General features: G+C 44.4%; 1 protein-coding gene across 3 annotated transcripts in view; it reads right to left on the bottom strand.

The window, feature by feature from the left end:
• Nucleotides 1-8,354: 8,354 nt before the first annotated feature.
• The window catches only part of acad8 (acyl-CoA dehydrogenase family, member 8), a 96,164-nt gene continuing 84,626 nt past the window's right edge, over nt 8,355-19,892 (bottom strand). For all 3 annotated transcript variants that reach the window (XM_070894225.1, XM_070894226.1, XM_070894224.1), the window contains one exon: nt 8,355-8,841. In XM_070894225.1, coding sequence (XP_070750326.1) covers nt 8,789-8,841 — 53 coding nt within the window. In that variant the 3' untranslated portion in view covers nt 8,355-8,788. The remainder of the gene's footprint in view (nt 8,842-19,892) is intronic.

Below are 19,892 nucleotides of genomic sequence, written 5' to 3' on the forward strand. Positions count from 1 at the left end.
ACATTTCAAAATTAAGATGGATAGGTTGTTATGCAAAAATATTAAGGGATATGAAACCAAGATGGGTAGATGGAGTTAAGATACAGATCAGCCACAATCTGATTGAATGATGGTCCAGGCTCGAGAGGCTGAATGGCCTACTCCTGTTCCTATAAAGCAGTGATATTGCAGCAGGTATGTAAACATTTTAGTTACAGCACGCATTAGACTTAATTTACAGTCAGCATTAGGCTAAACCAGCTGGCATTTGTATTTTACATTTAGGTTGAGGTTATTAGAGTTCAACAAAGCATTTCTTTTCTTACTCATCCTCAGATTGTGGGCGTCCTTGGTAAGGCTGACATCTATCGCCCATCCTTAATTGCCTTGATTAGGTGGTAGTGGGCCGTGGTCAATTCACAGATAAGAATCAACCACATAGGCCAGACCAGGTAAGGACAGAAGCTTTCCTTCTCTAAAGGATATTAGTGAACCAATTGGACTTTTGCGACAATCTGACAGCTTCATGGTCACTTTTACCAACAGCAGCTTTTTAAAAATTAAATTCAAATTCTCGAATTGCCAAGGTGGGATTTGAACCTATGTTCTCTGGATTATTCGTTCAGACTCCTGGATCACGAGTCAGTAACAACCACAACACTATCCCTGTATATATTTAAATTGTAACAGGCAGAAATGCACTTTAAGTATAACTCAATTACAACTGAGACATGCCAAGTACAGCAAAAGTAAGAGAGTCTAAGACTGTGTGGATCTGATGGGAGACCGATCACCAGTGGTGTCCCACAGGGATCAGTGTTGGGACCGTTGCTTTTGACTATTTTTATTAATTATCTGGATTTTGGGGTTGGGGGCACAATTTAAAAATTTGCAGATGATATCAAGATCTGTGCAAATGTTAGAACTGTCGAAGATGCTTATCTGCTTTAGGAAGATCAATATATGTTGGGAGATTGGGCTCAAGACTGGAAAATGATGTATAACTTAGATAAGTGCAGTGTTATGCATGTGGGCAGGGCAAATGCTCAACATTCATACATCCTCCAGGGAAAGGCATTAAAGATGGTGGAGACAAAAGGAGATTTGGGCATTTTACTGCATTCATCTTTGAAGGTACATGAGCAACGCCGTGCAGCGATAGCTACAGCAAATAGGGTGTTGGGGTATATCCATAGGACAATTGATTGTAAGACGAGGCATACTGTTTTGTCCTTGTACAAGACCTTAAGCCAGGCCACACTTGGATTACTGTGTCCAGTTTTGGTCTCCTCACGCGGTGGGTGATATTGAGGCTCTGGAAAGGGTGCAGAAGAGGGCCACTAGATTCATTCCAAGTCTAAAGCATCTTAGTTATCAAGATATGCTAAGAGAGTTTGGACTCTATGCCTGGACAGTTTATTTCAATTAAATAGGTTAGGCAGGACCAGGGATCACAAATTTAAGTTATATAGGGCTAGATCGAGGTTAGACGTCAGGAAGTGGTTCTTTTCCCAGAGAATAGTAGACCTCTGGAACAAGCTATCATTTCGTGTAGTGGATGCAGAATCGCTGAATTCCTTCAAGCGAAAGCTGAATTTGTTTCTGGCTGCAGCAGAGATCACCTCTTACAGAAAGTAAGTACTACAAGGAATTCAACACCAGAGTGATCTCCTGGACTAATTTCGATCACCTAGATGAGAAAGAGGAATTTCCCATATTTTTTCCCCCCCAAATTGGCCTGTGTTTTTTTATCTGTTTTCTTGCCTCTCCTAGGAGATCGCATGGTTTCAGGTGGGTGGAGTGTATCGATTGTGTATATGCTGTCATACACACAAAGTATCGCCATTGTGTGGGACAGGCTCAATAGACTAGATGGTCTTTACTTTTCCGTCATTGTTCGTATGTTCGTACTATTCTGAGGCTTAGTAAAGTCAGATCAACAGATCAATAATGACATGTTAACAGCATTAGATATTTACAGTTTGATTTCCTCCTGGTTTCTCCACCTCTGAGTTGCCATCTGTATCACTGCCTTCCAACTTCATTACAATCATTTTCTTCTCGTCCTAGCTCGGCTAACTTTACTCATGAGTTACTCGACACTGCTGTGCTACAGTCCAAGTCTCTCATACTGCTCGAAGACATGAGATTAAATCCTGTGACATTCTACAAGTTTTACTTCTGTTGAATAAATACAGAACCTTTAATCAACTTACAACTTCAGGTATAACTTTTTTTATGCTGTGTCTTTCTGGCTTGAATTGAGCGTACTCACTTTGTTCAGTTTGCACTGGCTTTGCCTCACTCTCTCTCTGCCTATTCACCTCTGCTTGCCGTGAAAGGGGGACACATCATTGCTCTGTTCCAGGCTGAACTGAAGCCCAACGGACCTGCTTAACTGTCTGAAGAAAGGACAAAGGATGGACATTTATATCTTAACTATCACAAAGACAATATCCCTCTCTTGGTTTAAGCCTCAATGTCCAGTTAAGAAGGGCTAACTGGGTCATATGAGTCCCTTTAATGTGCAAATCCTTTTTGTTAGACTTATGTTAAAAATAAAAGATCGACAACTTTTACATGTCCTGATCAAACTGGAACTTCCAGACCAGTTTTCATCTCATGACATCCACAGCTGGTTGAAACAGCCAGGACTGTTAAAACATTAGTTAGGCCAAAGTTAGAGTACTGCGTACAGTTCTGGTCACCACATTACAGGAAAGGGTGCAGAGGAGATTTACAAGGCTGTTGCCGAGACTGGAGAATTTTAGCTATGACGAAAGATTGGATAGGCTGGGGTTGTTTTCTTTGGAAGAGGGGGGGATATTAAATTGGTGTGTATAAAATTATGAGGGGCCTGGATAGAGTGGATAGGAAGGACCTACTTCCCTTAGCAGAGGGGTCAACAACCATGGGCCATAGATTTAAAGTAATTGGTAGGAGGTTGAGAGGGAATTTGAGGGGAAACTTTTCACCAAGAGGGTGGCAAGGGTCAGGAACTCACTGCCTGAAAGGGTGGTAGAGGCAGAAACCCTCACCACATTTTAAAAGTATTTGGACATACACTTGAAGTGCCATAACCTACAGGGCTGCGACCATGAGCTGGAAAGTGGGATTAGGCTAGATAGCTTTGTCGGCCGGCACGGACATGATGGACTGAATGGCCCCCTTCCATGGTGTAAGTTTCTATGATTCTATGACTGTACGTCAAAGCTCGTGCCACCCAGAGACCGCTACTGTAGGTAACTTAACTAGGCCGGATGAGACGTTAAACCCAAGCCCTGTCTGCTCTTTCAAATGGATGTAAAAGATCCCATGGCACTATTTCGAAGAGGAGGTGAGTTATCCCCGGTGTCCTAATCAATATTTATCTCTCAATCAACATAACAAAAACAGATTATCTCGTCATTATCATAATGCTGTTTGTGGGAGCTTGCTTGTGTGCAAATTGGCTGCCGCGTTTCCTATATTACAACAGTGACAAATCTCCAAAAGTACTTCATTGGTTGTGATCATATTGAATGGTGGTGCAGGCTCGAAGGGCCGAATGGAATACTCCTGCACCTATTTTCTATGTTTCTATAGGGCTTTGAGATGTCCGGTGGTCGTCAAAGGCACTGTATAAATCCAAGTTTTTCTTTCTAGCTCCCAAACAAAACAGGTTTGTGTCAGAATCTCAGCATGGTTATACAATAAAGAGAGGGAAGATACGATTATGAAAGTAAACTAGCACGAAATATAAAAACAGAAAATAAGAGTTTCTACAGCTACATAAAAAGGAAAAGAGTGGCTAAAGTAAATGTTGGTTCCCTGGAGGATAAGACTGGGGAATTAATAATGGGGAACAGGGAAATGGCAGAGACGTTGAACAAATATTTTATATCGGGCTTCACAGTAGTAGATACTAAAACATCCCAATAGTGGATAATCAAGGGGCTATATGGAGGGAGGAATTTAATACAATCACTAAAGAAGTAATACTCAGTAAAATAATGAGACTTTAAAGCGGGACAAGTCCCCTGAACCTGACTTGGCTTACATCCAAGGGTTTTAAGAGAAGTGGCAGCAGAGATAATGGATGCATTGGTTGTAATCTACCAAAATTTCCTGGATTCTGGGGCAGTCCCAGCGGATTGAAAAACCGCAAATGTAACGCCCCTATTTAAAAAAGGAGGCAGACAGAAAGCAGGAAATATAGACCAGTTAGCCTAACATCTATCGTTGGGAAAATGTTGGCATCCATTATTAAGGAAGCAGTAGCAGGACATTTAGAAAAGCATAAACCTTAATCCATTCGCTTAACCTATCTAAATCTCTTTGCAGCCTCTCTGTGTCCTCTACACAACCCGCTTTCCCACTAATCTTTGTGTCATCTGCAAATTTTGTTACACTACACTCTGTCCCTTCTTCCAGATCATCTATGTATATTGTAAACAGTTTTGGTCCCAGCACCGATCCCTGTGGCACACCACTAACCACCGATTTCCAACCCGAAAAGGACCCATTTATCCCGACTCTCTGCTTTCTGTTAGCCAGCCAATTCTCTATCCATGCTAATATATTTCCTCTGACTCCGCGTACCTTTATCTTCTGCAGTAATCTTTTGTGTCAAATTCAATCAAGCAGAGTCAGCATGGTTTTATGAAAGGGAAGTCACATTTAACAAATTTGATGGAGTTCTGAGGATGTTATAATCTACCAAAATTCTCTGGACTCTGGCGAGGTACCAGCGGATTGGAAAGCAGCTAATGTAACGCCTCTGTTTAAAAAAGGGGGCAGACAAAAGGCAGGTAACTATCGGCCGGTTAGTTTAACATCTGTAGTGGGGAAAATGCTTGAAACTATCATTAAGGAAGAAATAGCAGGACATCTAGATAGAAATAGTGCAATCAAGCAGACGCAGCATGGATTCATGAAGGGGAAATCATGTTTAACTAATTTACTGGAATTCTTTGAGGATATAACGGGCATGGTGGATAGAGGTGTACCGATGGATGTGGTGTATTTGGATTTCCAAAAGGCATTCGATAAGGTGCCACACAAAAGGTTACTGCAGAAGATAATGGTACGCAGAGTCAGAGGAAATGTATTAGCATGGATAGAGAATTGGCTGGCTAACAGAAAGCAGAGAGTCGGGATAAATGGGTCCTTTTCGGGTTGGAAATCGGTGGTTAGTGGTGTGCCACAGGGATCGGTGCTGGGACCACAATTGTTTACAATATACATAGATGACCTGGAAGAGGGGACAGAGTGTAGTGTAACAAAATTTGCAGATGACACAAAGATTAGTGGGAAAGCGGGTTGTGTAGAGGACACAGAGAGGCTGCAAAGAGATTTAGATAGGTTAAGCGAATGGACTAAGGTTTGGCAGGTTGAATACAATGTCGAAAAGAGTGAGGTCATCCACATTAGGAAAAAAAACACTAAAAGGGAATATTATTTGAATGGGGAGAAATTACAACATGCTGCGGTGCAGAGGGACCTGGGGGTCTTGTGCATGAATCCCAAAAAGTTAGTTTGCAGGTGCAGCAGGTAATCAGGAAGGCGAATGGAATGTTGGCCTTCATTGCGAGAGGGATGGAGTACAAAAGCAGGGAGGTCCTGCTGCAACTGTACAGGGTATTGGTGAGGCCTCACCTGGAGTACTGCGTGCAGTTTTGGTCACCTTACTTAAGGAAGGATATACTAGCTTTGGAGGGGGTACAGAGACGATTCACTCGGCTGATTCCAGAGATGAGGGGGTTACCTTATGATGATAGATTGAGTAGACTGGGTCTTTACTCGTTGGAGTTCAGAAGGATGAGGGGTGATCTTATAGAAACATTCCAAATAATGAAAGGGATAGACAAGATAGAGACAGAGAGGTTGTTTCCACTGGTCAGGGAGACTAGAACTAGGGGGCACAGCCTCAAAATATGGGGGAGCCAATTTAAAACAGAGTTGAGAAGGAATTTCTTCTCCCAGAAGATTGTGAATCTGTGGAATTCTCTGCCCAAGGAAGCAGTTGAGGCTAGCTCATTGAATATATTCAAGTCACAGATAGATAGATTTTTAACCAATAAGGGAATTAAGGGTTACAGGGAGCGGGCGGGTAAGTGGAGCTGAGTCCACGGCTAGATCAGCCATGATCTTGTTGAATGGCGGAGCAGGCTCGAGGGGCTAGATGGCCTACTCCTGTTCCTAATTCTTATGTTCTTATGTAACGAGCAGGATGGATAAAGGGGGAACCAGTGCATGTGGTATATTTGGATTTCCAGAAGGCATTCGACAAGGTTCCACACAAAAGGTTACTGCACAAGATAAAAGTTCACGGGGTTGGGGGTAATATATTAGCATGGATAGAGGATTGGCTAACAGAAAACAGAGAGTCGGGATAAATGGGTCATTTTCCGTTTGGCAAACAGTAACTAGTGAGGTGCCGCAGGGATCGGTGCTGGGCATCAACTATTTACAATCGATACTAATGACTTGGATGAAGGGACCGAGTGTAATGTAGCCAAGATTGCTGATAATACAAAAAAGGTTAAAAACCAAATTGTGAGGAGGACACAAAAAATCTGCAAAGGAATATTGACAGGCTTAGTGAATGGACAAAAATTTGGCAGATGGAGTATAATGTGGAAAAATGTGAGGTTATCCACTTTGGCAGAAAAAAAATAGAAAAGCAAATTATAATTTAATTGGAGAAAAATTGCGAAGTGCTGCAGTAGAGAGAGACCTGAGGGGCCCTTGTGCATGAAACACAAAAAGTGAGTATGCAGGTACAGCAAGTAATCAGGAAGGCAAATGGAATGTTGGCCTTTATTGCAAAGGGGATAGAGAATATAAAAGCAGAGAAGTCCTGCTACAACTGTACAGGGTACTGGTGAGGCCACACCTGGAGTACTGCGTGCAGTTTTGGTCTCCGTTTTTAAGGAAAGATATACTTGCATTGGAGGCTGTTCAGAGAAGGTTCACTAGGTTGATTCCGGAGATGAGGGGGCTGACTTATGAAGATAGGTTGAACCTATACTTATTGGAGTTCAGAAAAATGAGGTGATCTTATTGAAACATATAAGATAATGAAGGGGCTCGACAAGGTGGATTCAGAGAGGATAGCTCCATTCATAGGGGAAACTAAAACTAGGGGACATGGGTCCCAATATTGGTGGCCATACCACCCACTGCTGCTCTCCCCTCTTTGTCATTGTCCATTTGGGTTGGAGCAGCGGGAGGGGAGTACCGCTGGGAACCACCCGTTGGCAGCCAAGTCGTGTAAGTGACCTCCCACCCACCGAGCTGCCAGATTGGTGCGGGCAGGAGTCGGCGCCAGCAGGGGGAAGGACCGCAGCAAGGAGTCAGGTCCAACCCCGATGATAAGTACGAAGAATGGAAAAAAAAAGGTTAGTGAAGATATTAAAAACATTTTTACAGCGACTTACCTAGTCGCCAAAGGTGTTCCAATGTTTTTTTTTGTAATGATTTTTAATTTCAGCTCGACTCCACCCTCGGCAGCACTTGGGCGGCAAAAGCCTTTGTCGCCGAGATTGAGAGCTCCCGCCCACTGCCGCCCAAATTGACGGCGTTCGCCATTATTTGGCCACCTCTTCCATGCAAAGTACCGCCCGGTCTCTCGGCGGCCATCGGCAGTCCTTTGGGAGGCACTTGGGCGGACCTTGGCTTCAACCGAGTTCTGGCCCATAATATCATAATAAGGGGCCGCCCATTTAAAACGGAGATGAGGAGGAATTTCATCTCTGAGGGTTGTAAATCAATGGAATTCTCTGCCCCAGAGAGCTATGGAGGCTGGGTCATTGAATATATTTAAGGCGGAGATAGATTTTTGAGCGATAAGGGAATAAAGGGTTTTGGGGAGCGGGCAGGGAAATGGAGCTGAGTCCATGATCAGATCAGCTATAATCTTATTAAATGGCGGAGCAGGCCCAAGGGGCCATATGGCCTGTTCCTGCTCCTATTTCTTATGTTCTTATGTAATGATATTTGTGGTCCCAACAATTTGCTGGCTGCAGCTGAGAGTTTCTTGCTACGGCTTCTCCAAGGTTGCAGGTGTTCACACAGGCTGCCGGGCCGCAGTGTACAGTATACCTACGGGCCGCAGTGTGCAGTATACCCCCGGGCTGCAGTGTACAGCGTACCCCCGGGCTCCAGTATACAGCGTATGCCCAGGCCATTCAATGTGGCAACAGCAAAACACTGCAGATTGGTCTATGGTTGGACTGCTTCTGCAGGGACCGATTGGAAGTGGTCCCGGTGTCAATGTTTTAGAAATCAAGTTTTTTAAGGGGAGACTGTCTTTGTAATATAGCAGTGTGCATGAAATCACACCATGCCCAGACAACATGACACAAATAGACATTGGAAAGGCTAAAACTGGCTCATTTTCAATGTTTTATTTAGATTTCACTCCACCTATATAATATTTGAAGGAATTGAACTTCCTATAGTGCTGACTGCAGGCGGTATAGTTTACAGTGACAAGCAGAACATCAGCTTGTGTTATTGTAACTATCCAGGTGCCTCTCTGGGTTCCTACATATGGGTTTGCGGCCATATGAGAATTGTATCAGTTACAGAGCCAAGAAAGGTTAGTTACAGAAAAAAAACAGACTTTCATTTTACTGGTCAGGTACCTCATACACTGGAGTGTAGGAAAAGTCTTTCTGGAAGAGACTAGCTCGTTGATATTAATATTTCACGCTTAATCCTTATGTGCAGAGACGCAACTGTTATTTGAGCTGTCTTTCCATGGTACGCAATCAACAAAGTGAATCATTTCTCCAGTGCAGAGCTGGTCTAATGCGCAGCAAAATTAGTCATGGAACAGGTTCCTTGAGATAAGCATTCGCATCACTTCATTGGTACCTACAGAAAATAAAGAAATCATGTTATTTCTTCACAAAAGAAACCTGCCTCCCGAGATCAGCTCCATTCAGAACAGTAACAGCTTCCAGCAACTGACTTTTACTGGCATTCTGGAGTAAACGGGTAGGATGTCTGAATGAATGGCAAGATCAGTTATCAAATCTAGAATAACCAGCTGTAAATAACCCTGCTATAGAAAGGGGTATACAATACCCAGGTGTAACTAACACTCTATAAAAGGATGCATATAATAAGCAGCGTATTATTAACTTCACTATAGAAAGGGATATTAAATACCCAGCTGTAAATAAGGCATTTGACAAAGTAGCAGATAATAGACTTGATAGCAAAATTAAAGCACATGGGTTTAAAGGGACAGCGTGGTTACAAAATTGGCTAAGGGACAGAAAACAGAGAATAGTGATAACTGAGGGAATCAATGTTCCCGTAAATGTAATTTATCTAGACTTTCAAAAGGCCTTCAATAAGATACCACATAATAGACTGATGAATAAGGTCATGGGGCCCAAGTTTCCACATGATTTGCGCCTGATTTTTAGGAGCAACTGGTGGAGAACGGACTATCTTAGAAATTGCAATTCTCCACATTTTTTTTACTGCAGTTCTAGTCAGGTAGAACAGTTCTACTTTGGAACAGAATTTTTTCTTCAAAAGGGGGCGTGTCCGGCCACTGACGCCTGATTTCAAAGTTTCCACAGTGAAAACGTACTCCAAACTAAAGTAGAATGGAGCAAGTGAAGATTTTTGTAGGAACTGAAAAAACCTGTTCTACACATTAAAAAAATCAGGCGCAGGTAACAAATTAGGCGTCCAGAACGAGGTGGGGGAGGAAGGGAAGTCATTAAATTCTACAATAAATCCTTATTTATACTTCTACAAATATTATACAAATAAATCCAACCTGAATAAACATTTATAAGCAAAGAAAAGATTAAATAAACCATCTTCCAACCTGTGTGAAAGTGCTTCAGGCACGGAGAATGCTGCAGTCAGCCTGAGGCGCCCGTTCTTCCCGCTGGGGTGAGGGGGGGGGGGGGGGGGGGAGGAGGAGGAGGAGGCGCCCATTCTTTCCCGCGGGGGGGGGGGGGGAGAGAAGAGGAGGCGCCCGTTCTTCCCGTGAGGGGGGGAGGAGGCGCCCGTTCTTCCCGCCGGGGGGGGTGGGGGGAGGAGGCGCCCGTTCTTTCCCGTTGGGGGGGGGGGGAAGGAGGCGCCTGTTCTTCCCGCGGGGTAGGGGTGGGGGAGGAGGCGCCCGTTCTTTCCCGCGGGGGGGGGGGGGGAGAGAAGAGGAGGCGCCCGTTCTTCCCGCCGGGGGGGGAAGAGGAGGCGCCCGTTCTTTCCTGCCGGGGGTGGGGGGGGGGGGGGGGAGGCGCCCATTCTTCCCGCGGGGGGCGGGGGGGAGGAGACAGTGAGAAGGCTGCAAGTGCTGATGTGCTGATGGCAATGTGCTTTTATTAAAAAATGTTCAAAAATTAAACAGCTACAAAAAACTACAAAAATGGCCGAGTGCCAATGTTTCCTTCACACTGCGCGTGCGCGAACGCTTATTGCTGGCAGGAAAAAAACTAATTTAAATAGTACCCGCCCCCTCCCACTTACAAAAGCGGCGCGAGTGTAGGCTCCGCCCCCCTGGGCGCCGCGCCAGACAGACAAGGAGCTGCAGAACGCTCCAGAATCGTGAGGTTTTTTTTAGGCGCCGTTTTAGGCGCGAAAAACGGGCGCCCAGCTCGGAGGGGTGCCCGTTTTTTATCGTGTGGAAACTTGGGCCCAAAGAATGTGGAGTCAGGGGACAAGTAGCAGAATGGATAGTTAGCTGGCTTCAAGACAGAAAGCATAGAGTAGGGGTAAAGGGTAGCTATTCACAGTGGCAGTAGGTGGGTAGTGGTGTTCCACAAGGATCAGTGCTGGGACCACTGTGGTTCACAATTTATATTAACGATTTAGATTTTGGAATCAAAAACACAATTTCTAAATTTGTGGATGATTCCAAATTGGGGGCGATAGTCAATACTGAGGAGGACTGCAACAAATTACAGGAGGACATTAATAAACTTGCAGAATGGGTATATAATTTGGCGAATTAATTTTAACACAGATAAATGTGAGTTTTTACATTTTGGTAGGAAGAATACAGAGGTCACATATTACTTGGAGGGTGAAAGTCTGGGTGGGGTAGAGGAACAAAGGGATCTCGGAGTACAAATACACAAATCACAAAGTAGCGACACAGGTTAGCAAGGCCATAAAAAGCAAACCCAGCACTCAGGTTTATTTCTAGAGGGATAGATTGAAAAGTAGGGCAGTTATGCTAAACTTGTTGCAAACCGTGGTTAGACCACACTTGGGAGTACTGCGTACAGTTCTGGTCGCCATATTATAGAAAGGATATTGAGGCACTGGAGAGGGTGCAGAGAACATTTACAAGGATGATACCAAAAATGCGAGGGTATACCTATCAGGAAAGGATGATCAGGCTGGGTTTCTTTTTGCTTGAAGAGAGGTCTTTAAAATTATGAGAGATTTTGATAGAGTAGACACAGAGAATGTTTCTACTTGTGGGGAAGAGCATAACTGGAAGCTATCAAAATAAGATAGTCACCAAGAAATCTAATAGGGAATTCAGAAGAAACTTCTTTGTCCAGAGGGTGGTGAGAATGTGGAACTCGCTACCACAGGGAGTGGTTGTGGTGAATAGTATTCGATGTATTTAAGGGGAGGCTAGACAGGCATATGAGGGAGAAGGGAATAGAGGATTATGCGGATAGATTTAGATGAGGAAAGTCCGGAGGAGCATAAATGCCGGCATGGACTGGTTGGGCCGAATGGTCTGTTTCTGTGATGTATATACTATGTAATCCTATGGTTTTTTTGGGGCGTGCAGCCCATCAAAATAATGCACGTGTGACGTTTTCACATTGAAAAGTAGGCAAACCGGCAATGTGGGAGCTCCAGAGAGCTATTCAGCTGCACAGCTTAAAGTAAACATTGAAGGGAAGCATACTGTGGTGTCCACCCCAGTACAGCTGCAGTTATACAAAGCCTTGGTTAGACCACACCTGGAGCACTGTGAGCAGCTCTGGGCATCACACCTTAGGAAGGATATATTGGCCTTGGAGGGAGTGCAGTGCAGATTTATCAGATTTACCTGTACTCCTAGTGTTAAATTACGAGGAGAGATTACAAAAGCTACTGTTGCGTTCCTTGGAATTTAGCAGGATAAGATGAGATTTTATCTTGGCTTTCAAGATATTAAATGGAACTGATAGGGTAGATAGAGAGAAACTATTTCCGCTGGTTGGCGAATCGAGGACTAGGGGACATGGTCTAAATATTAGAGCTAGGCCTTTCGGAAATGAAATTAGGAAAGGGTGGTAAAAGTTCTGAACGCTCTTCTGCAAACAGCGATTGATGCTGGATCAATTGTTCATTGTAAATCTGAGATTTCTAGATTGTTGTTAAACAAAAGGTATTAAAGGTTATGCGGCAAAGGCAGGTATATGGAGTTAGATCGCAAATCAACCATGATTTCATTGAATGGCAGAATGGGCTTGAGGGGCTAAATGGCTCACTCCTGTTCCTATGTTTCCCAGGGGTTGGTGTTAGGACCATTACTCTTTTTGATATATATTAATGACCTGGGTATATAGGGCATAATTTCAAAGTTTGCCAATGGCACAAAACTCAGAAATGTAATAAAAACTGAGGAGGCAATTCTGGACATGGAATCATAGAAAGTTACAGCACGGAAGGAGGCCATTTCAGCCCATCGTGTCCGCGCCGGCCGACCAAGAGCTATCCAGCCTAATCCCACGATCCAGCTCTTGGTCTGTAGCCCTGTAGGTTACAGCACTTCAGGTGCACATCCAAGTATTTTTAAATATGCTAAGCGTTCCTGCCTCTACCACCCTTTCAGGCAGTGAGTTCCAGATCCCCACTACCCTCTGGGTGAAGAAATTTCCCCTCATATCTCCTCTAAATCTCCCTCCAATTACTTTAAATCTGTGCCCCCTGGTTGTTGACCCCTCTGCCAAGAGAAATAGGTCCTTCCTATCCACTCTATCTAGGCCCCTCATAGTTTTATACCTCAATCAGGTCTCCCTTTAGCCGCCTCTGTTCCAAAAAAAACAGACCCAGCATCTCTAATCTTTCCTCATAGCCGAAATTCTCCAGCCCAGGCAACATTCTTGTAAATCTTCTCTGTACCCTTTCCAGTGCAATCACATCTTTCCTGTAACGTGGTGACCAGAACTGCACACAATACTCCAGCTGTGGCCTAACCAGTTTTTTTTTTAAATTACAGTTCAAGCATAACCTCCTTGGCTCTTGCATTCTATACTGATATCTCGACTGATAAAGGCAAGTATTCCATACGCTTTCTTAACCACCTTATCTACCTGGCCTGCTACCTTCAAGGATCTGTGATCCCTTTGTTCCTCTACACCTCACGTCGCTAGAGAAATACCACCAACAATGTCTCCGCAAGATCCTACAAATCCCCTGGGAGGACAGACACACCAACATTTGCGACCTCGACCAGGCCAACATCCCCCAGCATTGAAGCACTGACCACACTTGATCAGCTCCGCTGGGCAGGCCACACAGACACGAGATTCCCAAAGCAAGCGCTCTACTCGGAACTCCTTCACGGCAAACGAGCCAAAGGTGGGCAGAGGAAACGTTACAAGGACACCCTTAAAGCCTCCTTGATAAAGTGCAACATCCCCAATGACACCTGGAAGTCCCTGGCCAAAGACCGCCCTAAGTGGAGGAAGTGCATCCGGGAGGGCGCTGAGCACCCAGAGTCTCATCGCCGAGAGCATGCAGAAATCAAGCACAGGCAGCGGAAAGAGCATGCGGCAAATCTGTCCCACCCTCCCTTTCCCTCAACGACTATCTGTCCCACCTGTGACAGGGACTGTGGCTCTCATATTCAACTGTTCAGCCAAGGACTCATTTTAAGAGTGGAAGCAAGTCTTCCTCGATTCCAAGGGACTGCCTATAATGGTGATGATGATGACGACATTTTTCAGTGTCGTACCATTTAATGTGTATTCCCTTGCCTTGTTTGACCTCCCCAAATGCATTACCTCACACATCTTCAGATTGAATTCCATTTGCCACTGTTCTGCCCACCTGACCAGTACATTGATATCTTCCTGCAGTCTGCCACTTTCTTCATTATCAACCACACAGGCAATTTTAGTGTCATCTGCAAACTACTCCCAACATTTAAGTTCAAGTCATTGATATATGCACCACAAAAAGCAAGGGACCCAGCACTGAGCCCTGCTAAACCCCACTGGATACAGCCTTCCAGTCACAAAAACTCTCATCAACCATTATCCTTTGCTTCTTGACTCTGAGCCAATTTTGGATCCAACTTGCCACTTTGCCCTGGATCCCATCGGCTTTTACTTTCGTGACCAGTCTACCATGTGGGACCTTATCAAAAGGTTTGCAAAAATCCATATACACTACATCATACTCATTATCCTCATCGACCCTCCTTATTACCTCCTCAAAAAATTCAATCAAGTTAGTCAGACATGACTTTCCCTTAACAAATCCACACTAGCTGTCCTTGATTAATCAGTGTCTTTCCAAATGAAGATTTTTCCAATAATTTTCCCATCACCGAGGTTAGGCTGACAGGCCTGTAATTACTCGACCTATCTCTTTCTCCCTTTTTAAACAAAGGTACAACATTAGCAGTCCTCCAGTTCTTTGGCACCAAACCTGCAGCCAGAGAGGATTGGAAAATGATGGTCAGAGCTTCTGCTGTTTCCTCTTTTGCTTCTTCTTAACAGCCTGGGATACATTTCATCCGAGCCTGGGGATTTATCCACTTTCAAAGCTACTAAGCTCCTTAATACTTCCTTTCTTACGATGTTTATCTCGTCTAATATTTCACACTCCTCTGCCCTCATTGCAGAGTCTGCATCAACCTTCTCTTTTGTGAAACCAGATGCAAAGTATTCATTAAGAATCCACGTCTTCTGCCTCCTCTCACAGATTTCCTTTATGGTCTCTAATAGGCCCCACTCTTTCTCTAGTTATCCTCTTGCTCTTACTGTATTTATAAAACACCTTTGGGTTTTCCTTGATTTTACTTGCCAACATTCTTTCATGCTCTCTCTTTGCTTTCCTGATATCTTTTTTAATTGCACCCCTCTTTATACTCTTCTAAAGTTTCTGCAGTGTTGAGTTCTTGGTATTTGTGATAAGCTTCCCTTTTTTTCTTTATCTTACCCTGTATGTCCCTCGACATCTTGGGGCCTCTAAATTTGTTAGCCCCTCACTTTTTTTAAGGGAACATACTTGCACTGTACCCTCAGGATCTCCTCCTTGAATGCCTCCCACTGCTCTGACACTGAATTACCATCAAGTAGCTGTTTCCAGTCCACTTTGGCCAAATCCCATCTCAGCTCAGCATAATTGGTTTCACCCCAATTGAGAACTTTTATTCCGGGTCCCCCTTTGTCCTTTTCCATAACTATCTAACTCTTACTGAATTATGATCAGTAGCACCAAAGTGCTCTCCCAATGATACCCCTTCCTCCTGCCACTCTTCATTCCTCAAAACAAAGTCCAGAACCGTCCCCTCCCATGTTGGGCTTGTTACATACTGGATAAAGAAGTTCTCCTTAATGCATTTTAGGAATTCGGCACCCTCTTATACCATTCACAGTACCTTTTTCCCAGTTAATATTAGGGTAGTTGAAATCCCCCACTATTACAGCTCTATAGCTTTTGCACTTCGCAAAAATTTGCCCATATATTTGTTCTTCTATCTCCCTCTGACTGTTTGGGAGTCTATAGTACACTCCCAGTAGTGTGATCGCCCCCTTTTTGCTCTTTAATTCAACCCATATGGCCTCGTTTGATGACCCCTCTAACATATCATCCCTTCTCACAGCTGTAATTGTATCTTGAACCAATACTACGACCCCACTCCTTTTTACCTCCCTCTCTATCCCGTCTGAAGACCCTGTAACCAGGAATGTTGAGCTGCCATACCTGCCCTTCTTTCAGCCATGTCTCAGTGATAGCTATAATATCGTACTCCCAAGTGACAATCTGTGCTCTCAGCTCATCTGCCTTATTTCCTATACTCTTTGCATTGAAGTATATACCATTTACTATTGCCAAACTCCCCTGTTGTCCACTTTCCAGTCCTTGTTTCCTCTGTCTTCCAAATTCACTTTCTACTTCTACTTCTCTGCTGCCCATTTTCAGCTCTGCTTCTCTCCCCACTGAATCTATTCTCCAGTTCCTATCCCCCTGCCAAGCTAGTTTAAACCCTCCCCAACAGCACTAGCAAAACCTCCCGCGAGCATACTGGTCCCGGCTCTGTTGAGGTGCAACCCGCCCGGCTTGTACAGGTCCTATCTCCCCCAGAAACGGTCCCAATGCCTCGGGAAACTAAAGCCCTCCCAACTGCACCATCTCTCCAGCCACGAATTTATCTTCTCTATCCTCCTATTTCTGTACTCACTAGCATGTGGCATCGGCAGTAATCCGGAAATTACTACCTTTGAGGTCCTTCTTTTTAATCTCTCTCCCAGCTCCCTAAAATCTGCCTGCAGGGCCTCATTCCTCTTTCTACCTACGTCATTGGTACCAATATGGCAATTTAGGGAATGAAGCAGGTGGATGGGTTATCAGTGAGAGAGTATTTTCATTGTAGTGATCCTAATTCAGTTATGGAAAAGGACAAGGATAGATCAGGAGTAAAAATTCTTGATTGGGGAAAAGCCAATTTTACTAAGCTGAGATGTGATTTAGCAAAAGTGGACTGGAAACGGCTACTTGAAGGTAAATCAGTATCAGAGCAGTGGGGGGCATTCAAGGAGAAGATAGTGAGGGTTCAGAGCAAATATATTCCCATAAAGAAAAAGCATGGGGCTCCCAAATCTAGAGCCCCCTGTATGTCAGGTGGCACACAGGGTAGGATAAGGCAAAAAAGGGAAGCTTCTGTCAAATATCTAGAACTTAATACTACAGAAAGCCTAAAGGTATAGAAAGTGCAGGGGTGAAATTAAAAAGGAAATTAGGAAAGCAAAGAGAGGGCATAAAAAAATATTGCCAAGTAAAATCAAGGAAAACCCAAAGAGGTTTTATAAATACAGAGTAGGGCCTATTAGAGATCAAAAAGGAAGCTTGTATGTGGAGACAGAAGATGTGGGTATGGTTCTTAATGAATACCTTTCATCTGTCTTCAAATAAGACATTGTAGTAAGGAAGAGGAGTGTGAAATATTAAATGAGATAGATGGTCAATAACCAGTGGGCTTAGATTTAAAGTAATTGGTAGAAGGATTAGAGGAGAATTGAGGAAAATTTTTTCACCCAGAGTGTGGTGGGTGTCTGGAACTCACTGCCTGAAAAAGTGAGAGAGGCAGAAACGTTCAACACATTTAAAAAGTACTTGGATATGCACCTGAAGTGCCGTAACCAGCAAGGCTATGGACTAAGAGCTGGACAGTGGGATTAGGCTGGATAGCTCTTTTTTGGCCGGCAGACACGATGGGTCGAATGTCCTCCTTCTGTGCCTTAAATGTCTGATTCTATGAGGATAGTAACAGATTTTAGGAAAACATAAACGGACTAATGAAATGGGAAGACGTGGCAGATAAAAATTAATGCAGAAATGTGAAGTGATACATCTTGGTAGCAAGAATAAGGAGTGGCAATATATATTAAATGATGCAATATTAAAAGGGGTGCAGAGAGACCTGGGGATGTCTATACACAAATCTTCAAAGGTGGCAGGACATGTTGAGAAGGCTGTTAAATAAGCAAGGGAATTCTTGGCTTTATAAATAGAGGCATAGAGTACAAAAGCAAGAAAGTTATGCTAAACTTTTATAAAACACTGGTTAGGCCTCAGCTGGAATATTGTGTTCAATTCTGGGCATCGCACCAGTAAAGATGTCACGGCCTTTGAGCGGGTGCAGAAGAAATGTTTTAGAACGGTATTGGAGGGTCTTCAGTTATGTGGAGAGACTGGGTTGTTCTCTTTAGAGCAGAGAAGGTTAAGAGATCTGATGGAGGTATTCAAAAGCATGAACAGTTTTGATAGAGTAAATAAGGAGAAATAGTTTCCAGTGGCAGAAGTGTGGTAAACTAGAGGACACAGACTTAAGTGGATTGGCAAAAGAACCAGGAGGTGATATGAGAAAACTTTTTTTTATACAGTGAGTTATGATGATCTGGAATGTACTGGCTGAAGGGGCGGTGGAAGCAGATTCAATAATAACTTTCAAAAGGGAATTAGATAAATACTTGAAGGGAGCTATGGAGAAAAAGCAGGAGTGTGAGACTAACTGGATAGCCCTACTAAATAACTGGCACAGGCACGATGGGCTGAGCCCCGCTCCATAAGGGGGTATACAATACCCAGGTGCAAAAAAACTGCTATAGAAAAGGGTCCTAGAAGTTAATTTGACTGTCTCACAATGCCCTCTGTTTCTAAATCGCTTACATATATTCTTATATCTATGGCCCCTCGTTCATGACCCATCAACAACTGGAAACAGTCTGCTTCCTGAATTGAACGGACATTTATTTCACCTCTTCCTAGAAGCCGGTCAATAAAGTGCATTTATATAACGTCTTTAATCATCATAGGCAGTCCTCGGAGTCGAGGATGACTTGCTTTCACTCTAAAAGTGAGTTCTCAGGTGACTGAGGAGTCCAATGCGGGGCCTACTGTCTCTGTCACAGGTGGGGCAGACAGCGTTTGAAGGAAAGGGTGGTCGGGGAGCCCAGGTTGACGCACGCTCCTTCCGCTGTCTACGCTTGGTTTCTGCTCGTTATTGGTGATGTGGTCCGCCCAACAGAGCTGGTCAAACGTGGTCAATGCTGGGGATGTTGGCCTGAGCGAGAACACCGACGTTGGTGTGTCTATCCTGCCAATGGATTTGCAGGGTCTTGCAGAGGCAGTGCTGGTGGTACTTCTCCAGCGTTTTGATATCCCAGGCCATCAGAGGCATAAGGAAAAGAGTTTCCGAGTCAAAATCGTAGAGATTACGAAGCTTGGCCAAAGAGGAGGGTTTTAAAGGAGGAGAGGAGGGTTAGAAACAGAGGGGCTTAGAGAGGAAATCCCAAACAGTGGGACCTAGGCGGCTGACGGCACAACCTTCAAAGATGGGGTAAAGTGAGGGAGAGGCCAGTCAGAGAAACGGACAGGTCGGGGTTTGGGGTGGGGGGAGGCTACAGAGTTAGGGAGACCTGTGGTCATATTTTAAATTTTTAGGTACTCAAGGACTAGAGCCCAATGTAGGTCAATGAGTCATGTGTGATGGGCGAGTGAGACTTGGTTTAGGATAAGATAATGGTAACAAAGTTGGGTGAGTTGAAGATAACGGAGGGTGGAGAATGGGAGGCCATCCAGAAGAGTTTTGGAGTGATCAACTCTGAAGGTGACAAAGACATGGATGAGGATTTCAGGTGAAGATGGGCTGAGCTGTGACATCGGTGGGCAGCGTCAGAGATGGAAGTAGCTTGGTCTGGATTTTCCTGTCCTTTGCGCTCCGGGTTTGCTCCAGAGCGGTGTGAAAGGCGGCGGTGAGGTCTCTTGCACCTCATCGCGATTCTCTGGGTTTTGCGAGACGCTGAGCAGCACCGCCGGGAAGAGCTACGGCGGGTGTGCAATGCCGCTGGTTGCGACACCGGCAGAAGTTTTGACTTTTGCCCGATGTCCGCCCGGAAATGCGCCAGCAATGACCACCTGGATAATCAGCATAGCTGGAGACGCAGAGGAAGGTAAACTACTACAAAAGTGCGTGCGAGTGTTTGCCCCTTTTAATTTTTTTTTAAGGTTCCCCCCCAGGCCTCTCTCGGAGTGCACACGGCCCGGCACTTTAAGTGTGCATGTTTCCCATTCTTGCGCCACAAAAAGTGTACAACGGCTTCCCGACGCAGGACCCAGATGCCCAAACCTATATTACTAAAGCGCAAACTATTTCCCGCCCCGAAAACAGAAAAGCCTAAAATCCAGCCCCAAATCTTTGAGACAGGATATGCAGTCTG

Source organism: Pristiophorus japonicus, chromosome 11 (assembly GCF_044704955.1).
Source record: "Pristiophorus japonicus isolate sPriJap1 chromosome 11, sPriJap1.hap1, whole genome shotgun sequence".
Lineage (NCBI taxonomy): Eukaryota > Metazoa > Chordata > Chondrichthyes > Pristiophoridae > Pristiophorus > Pristiophorus japonicus.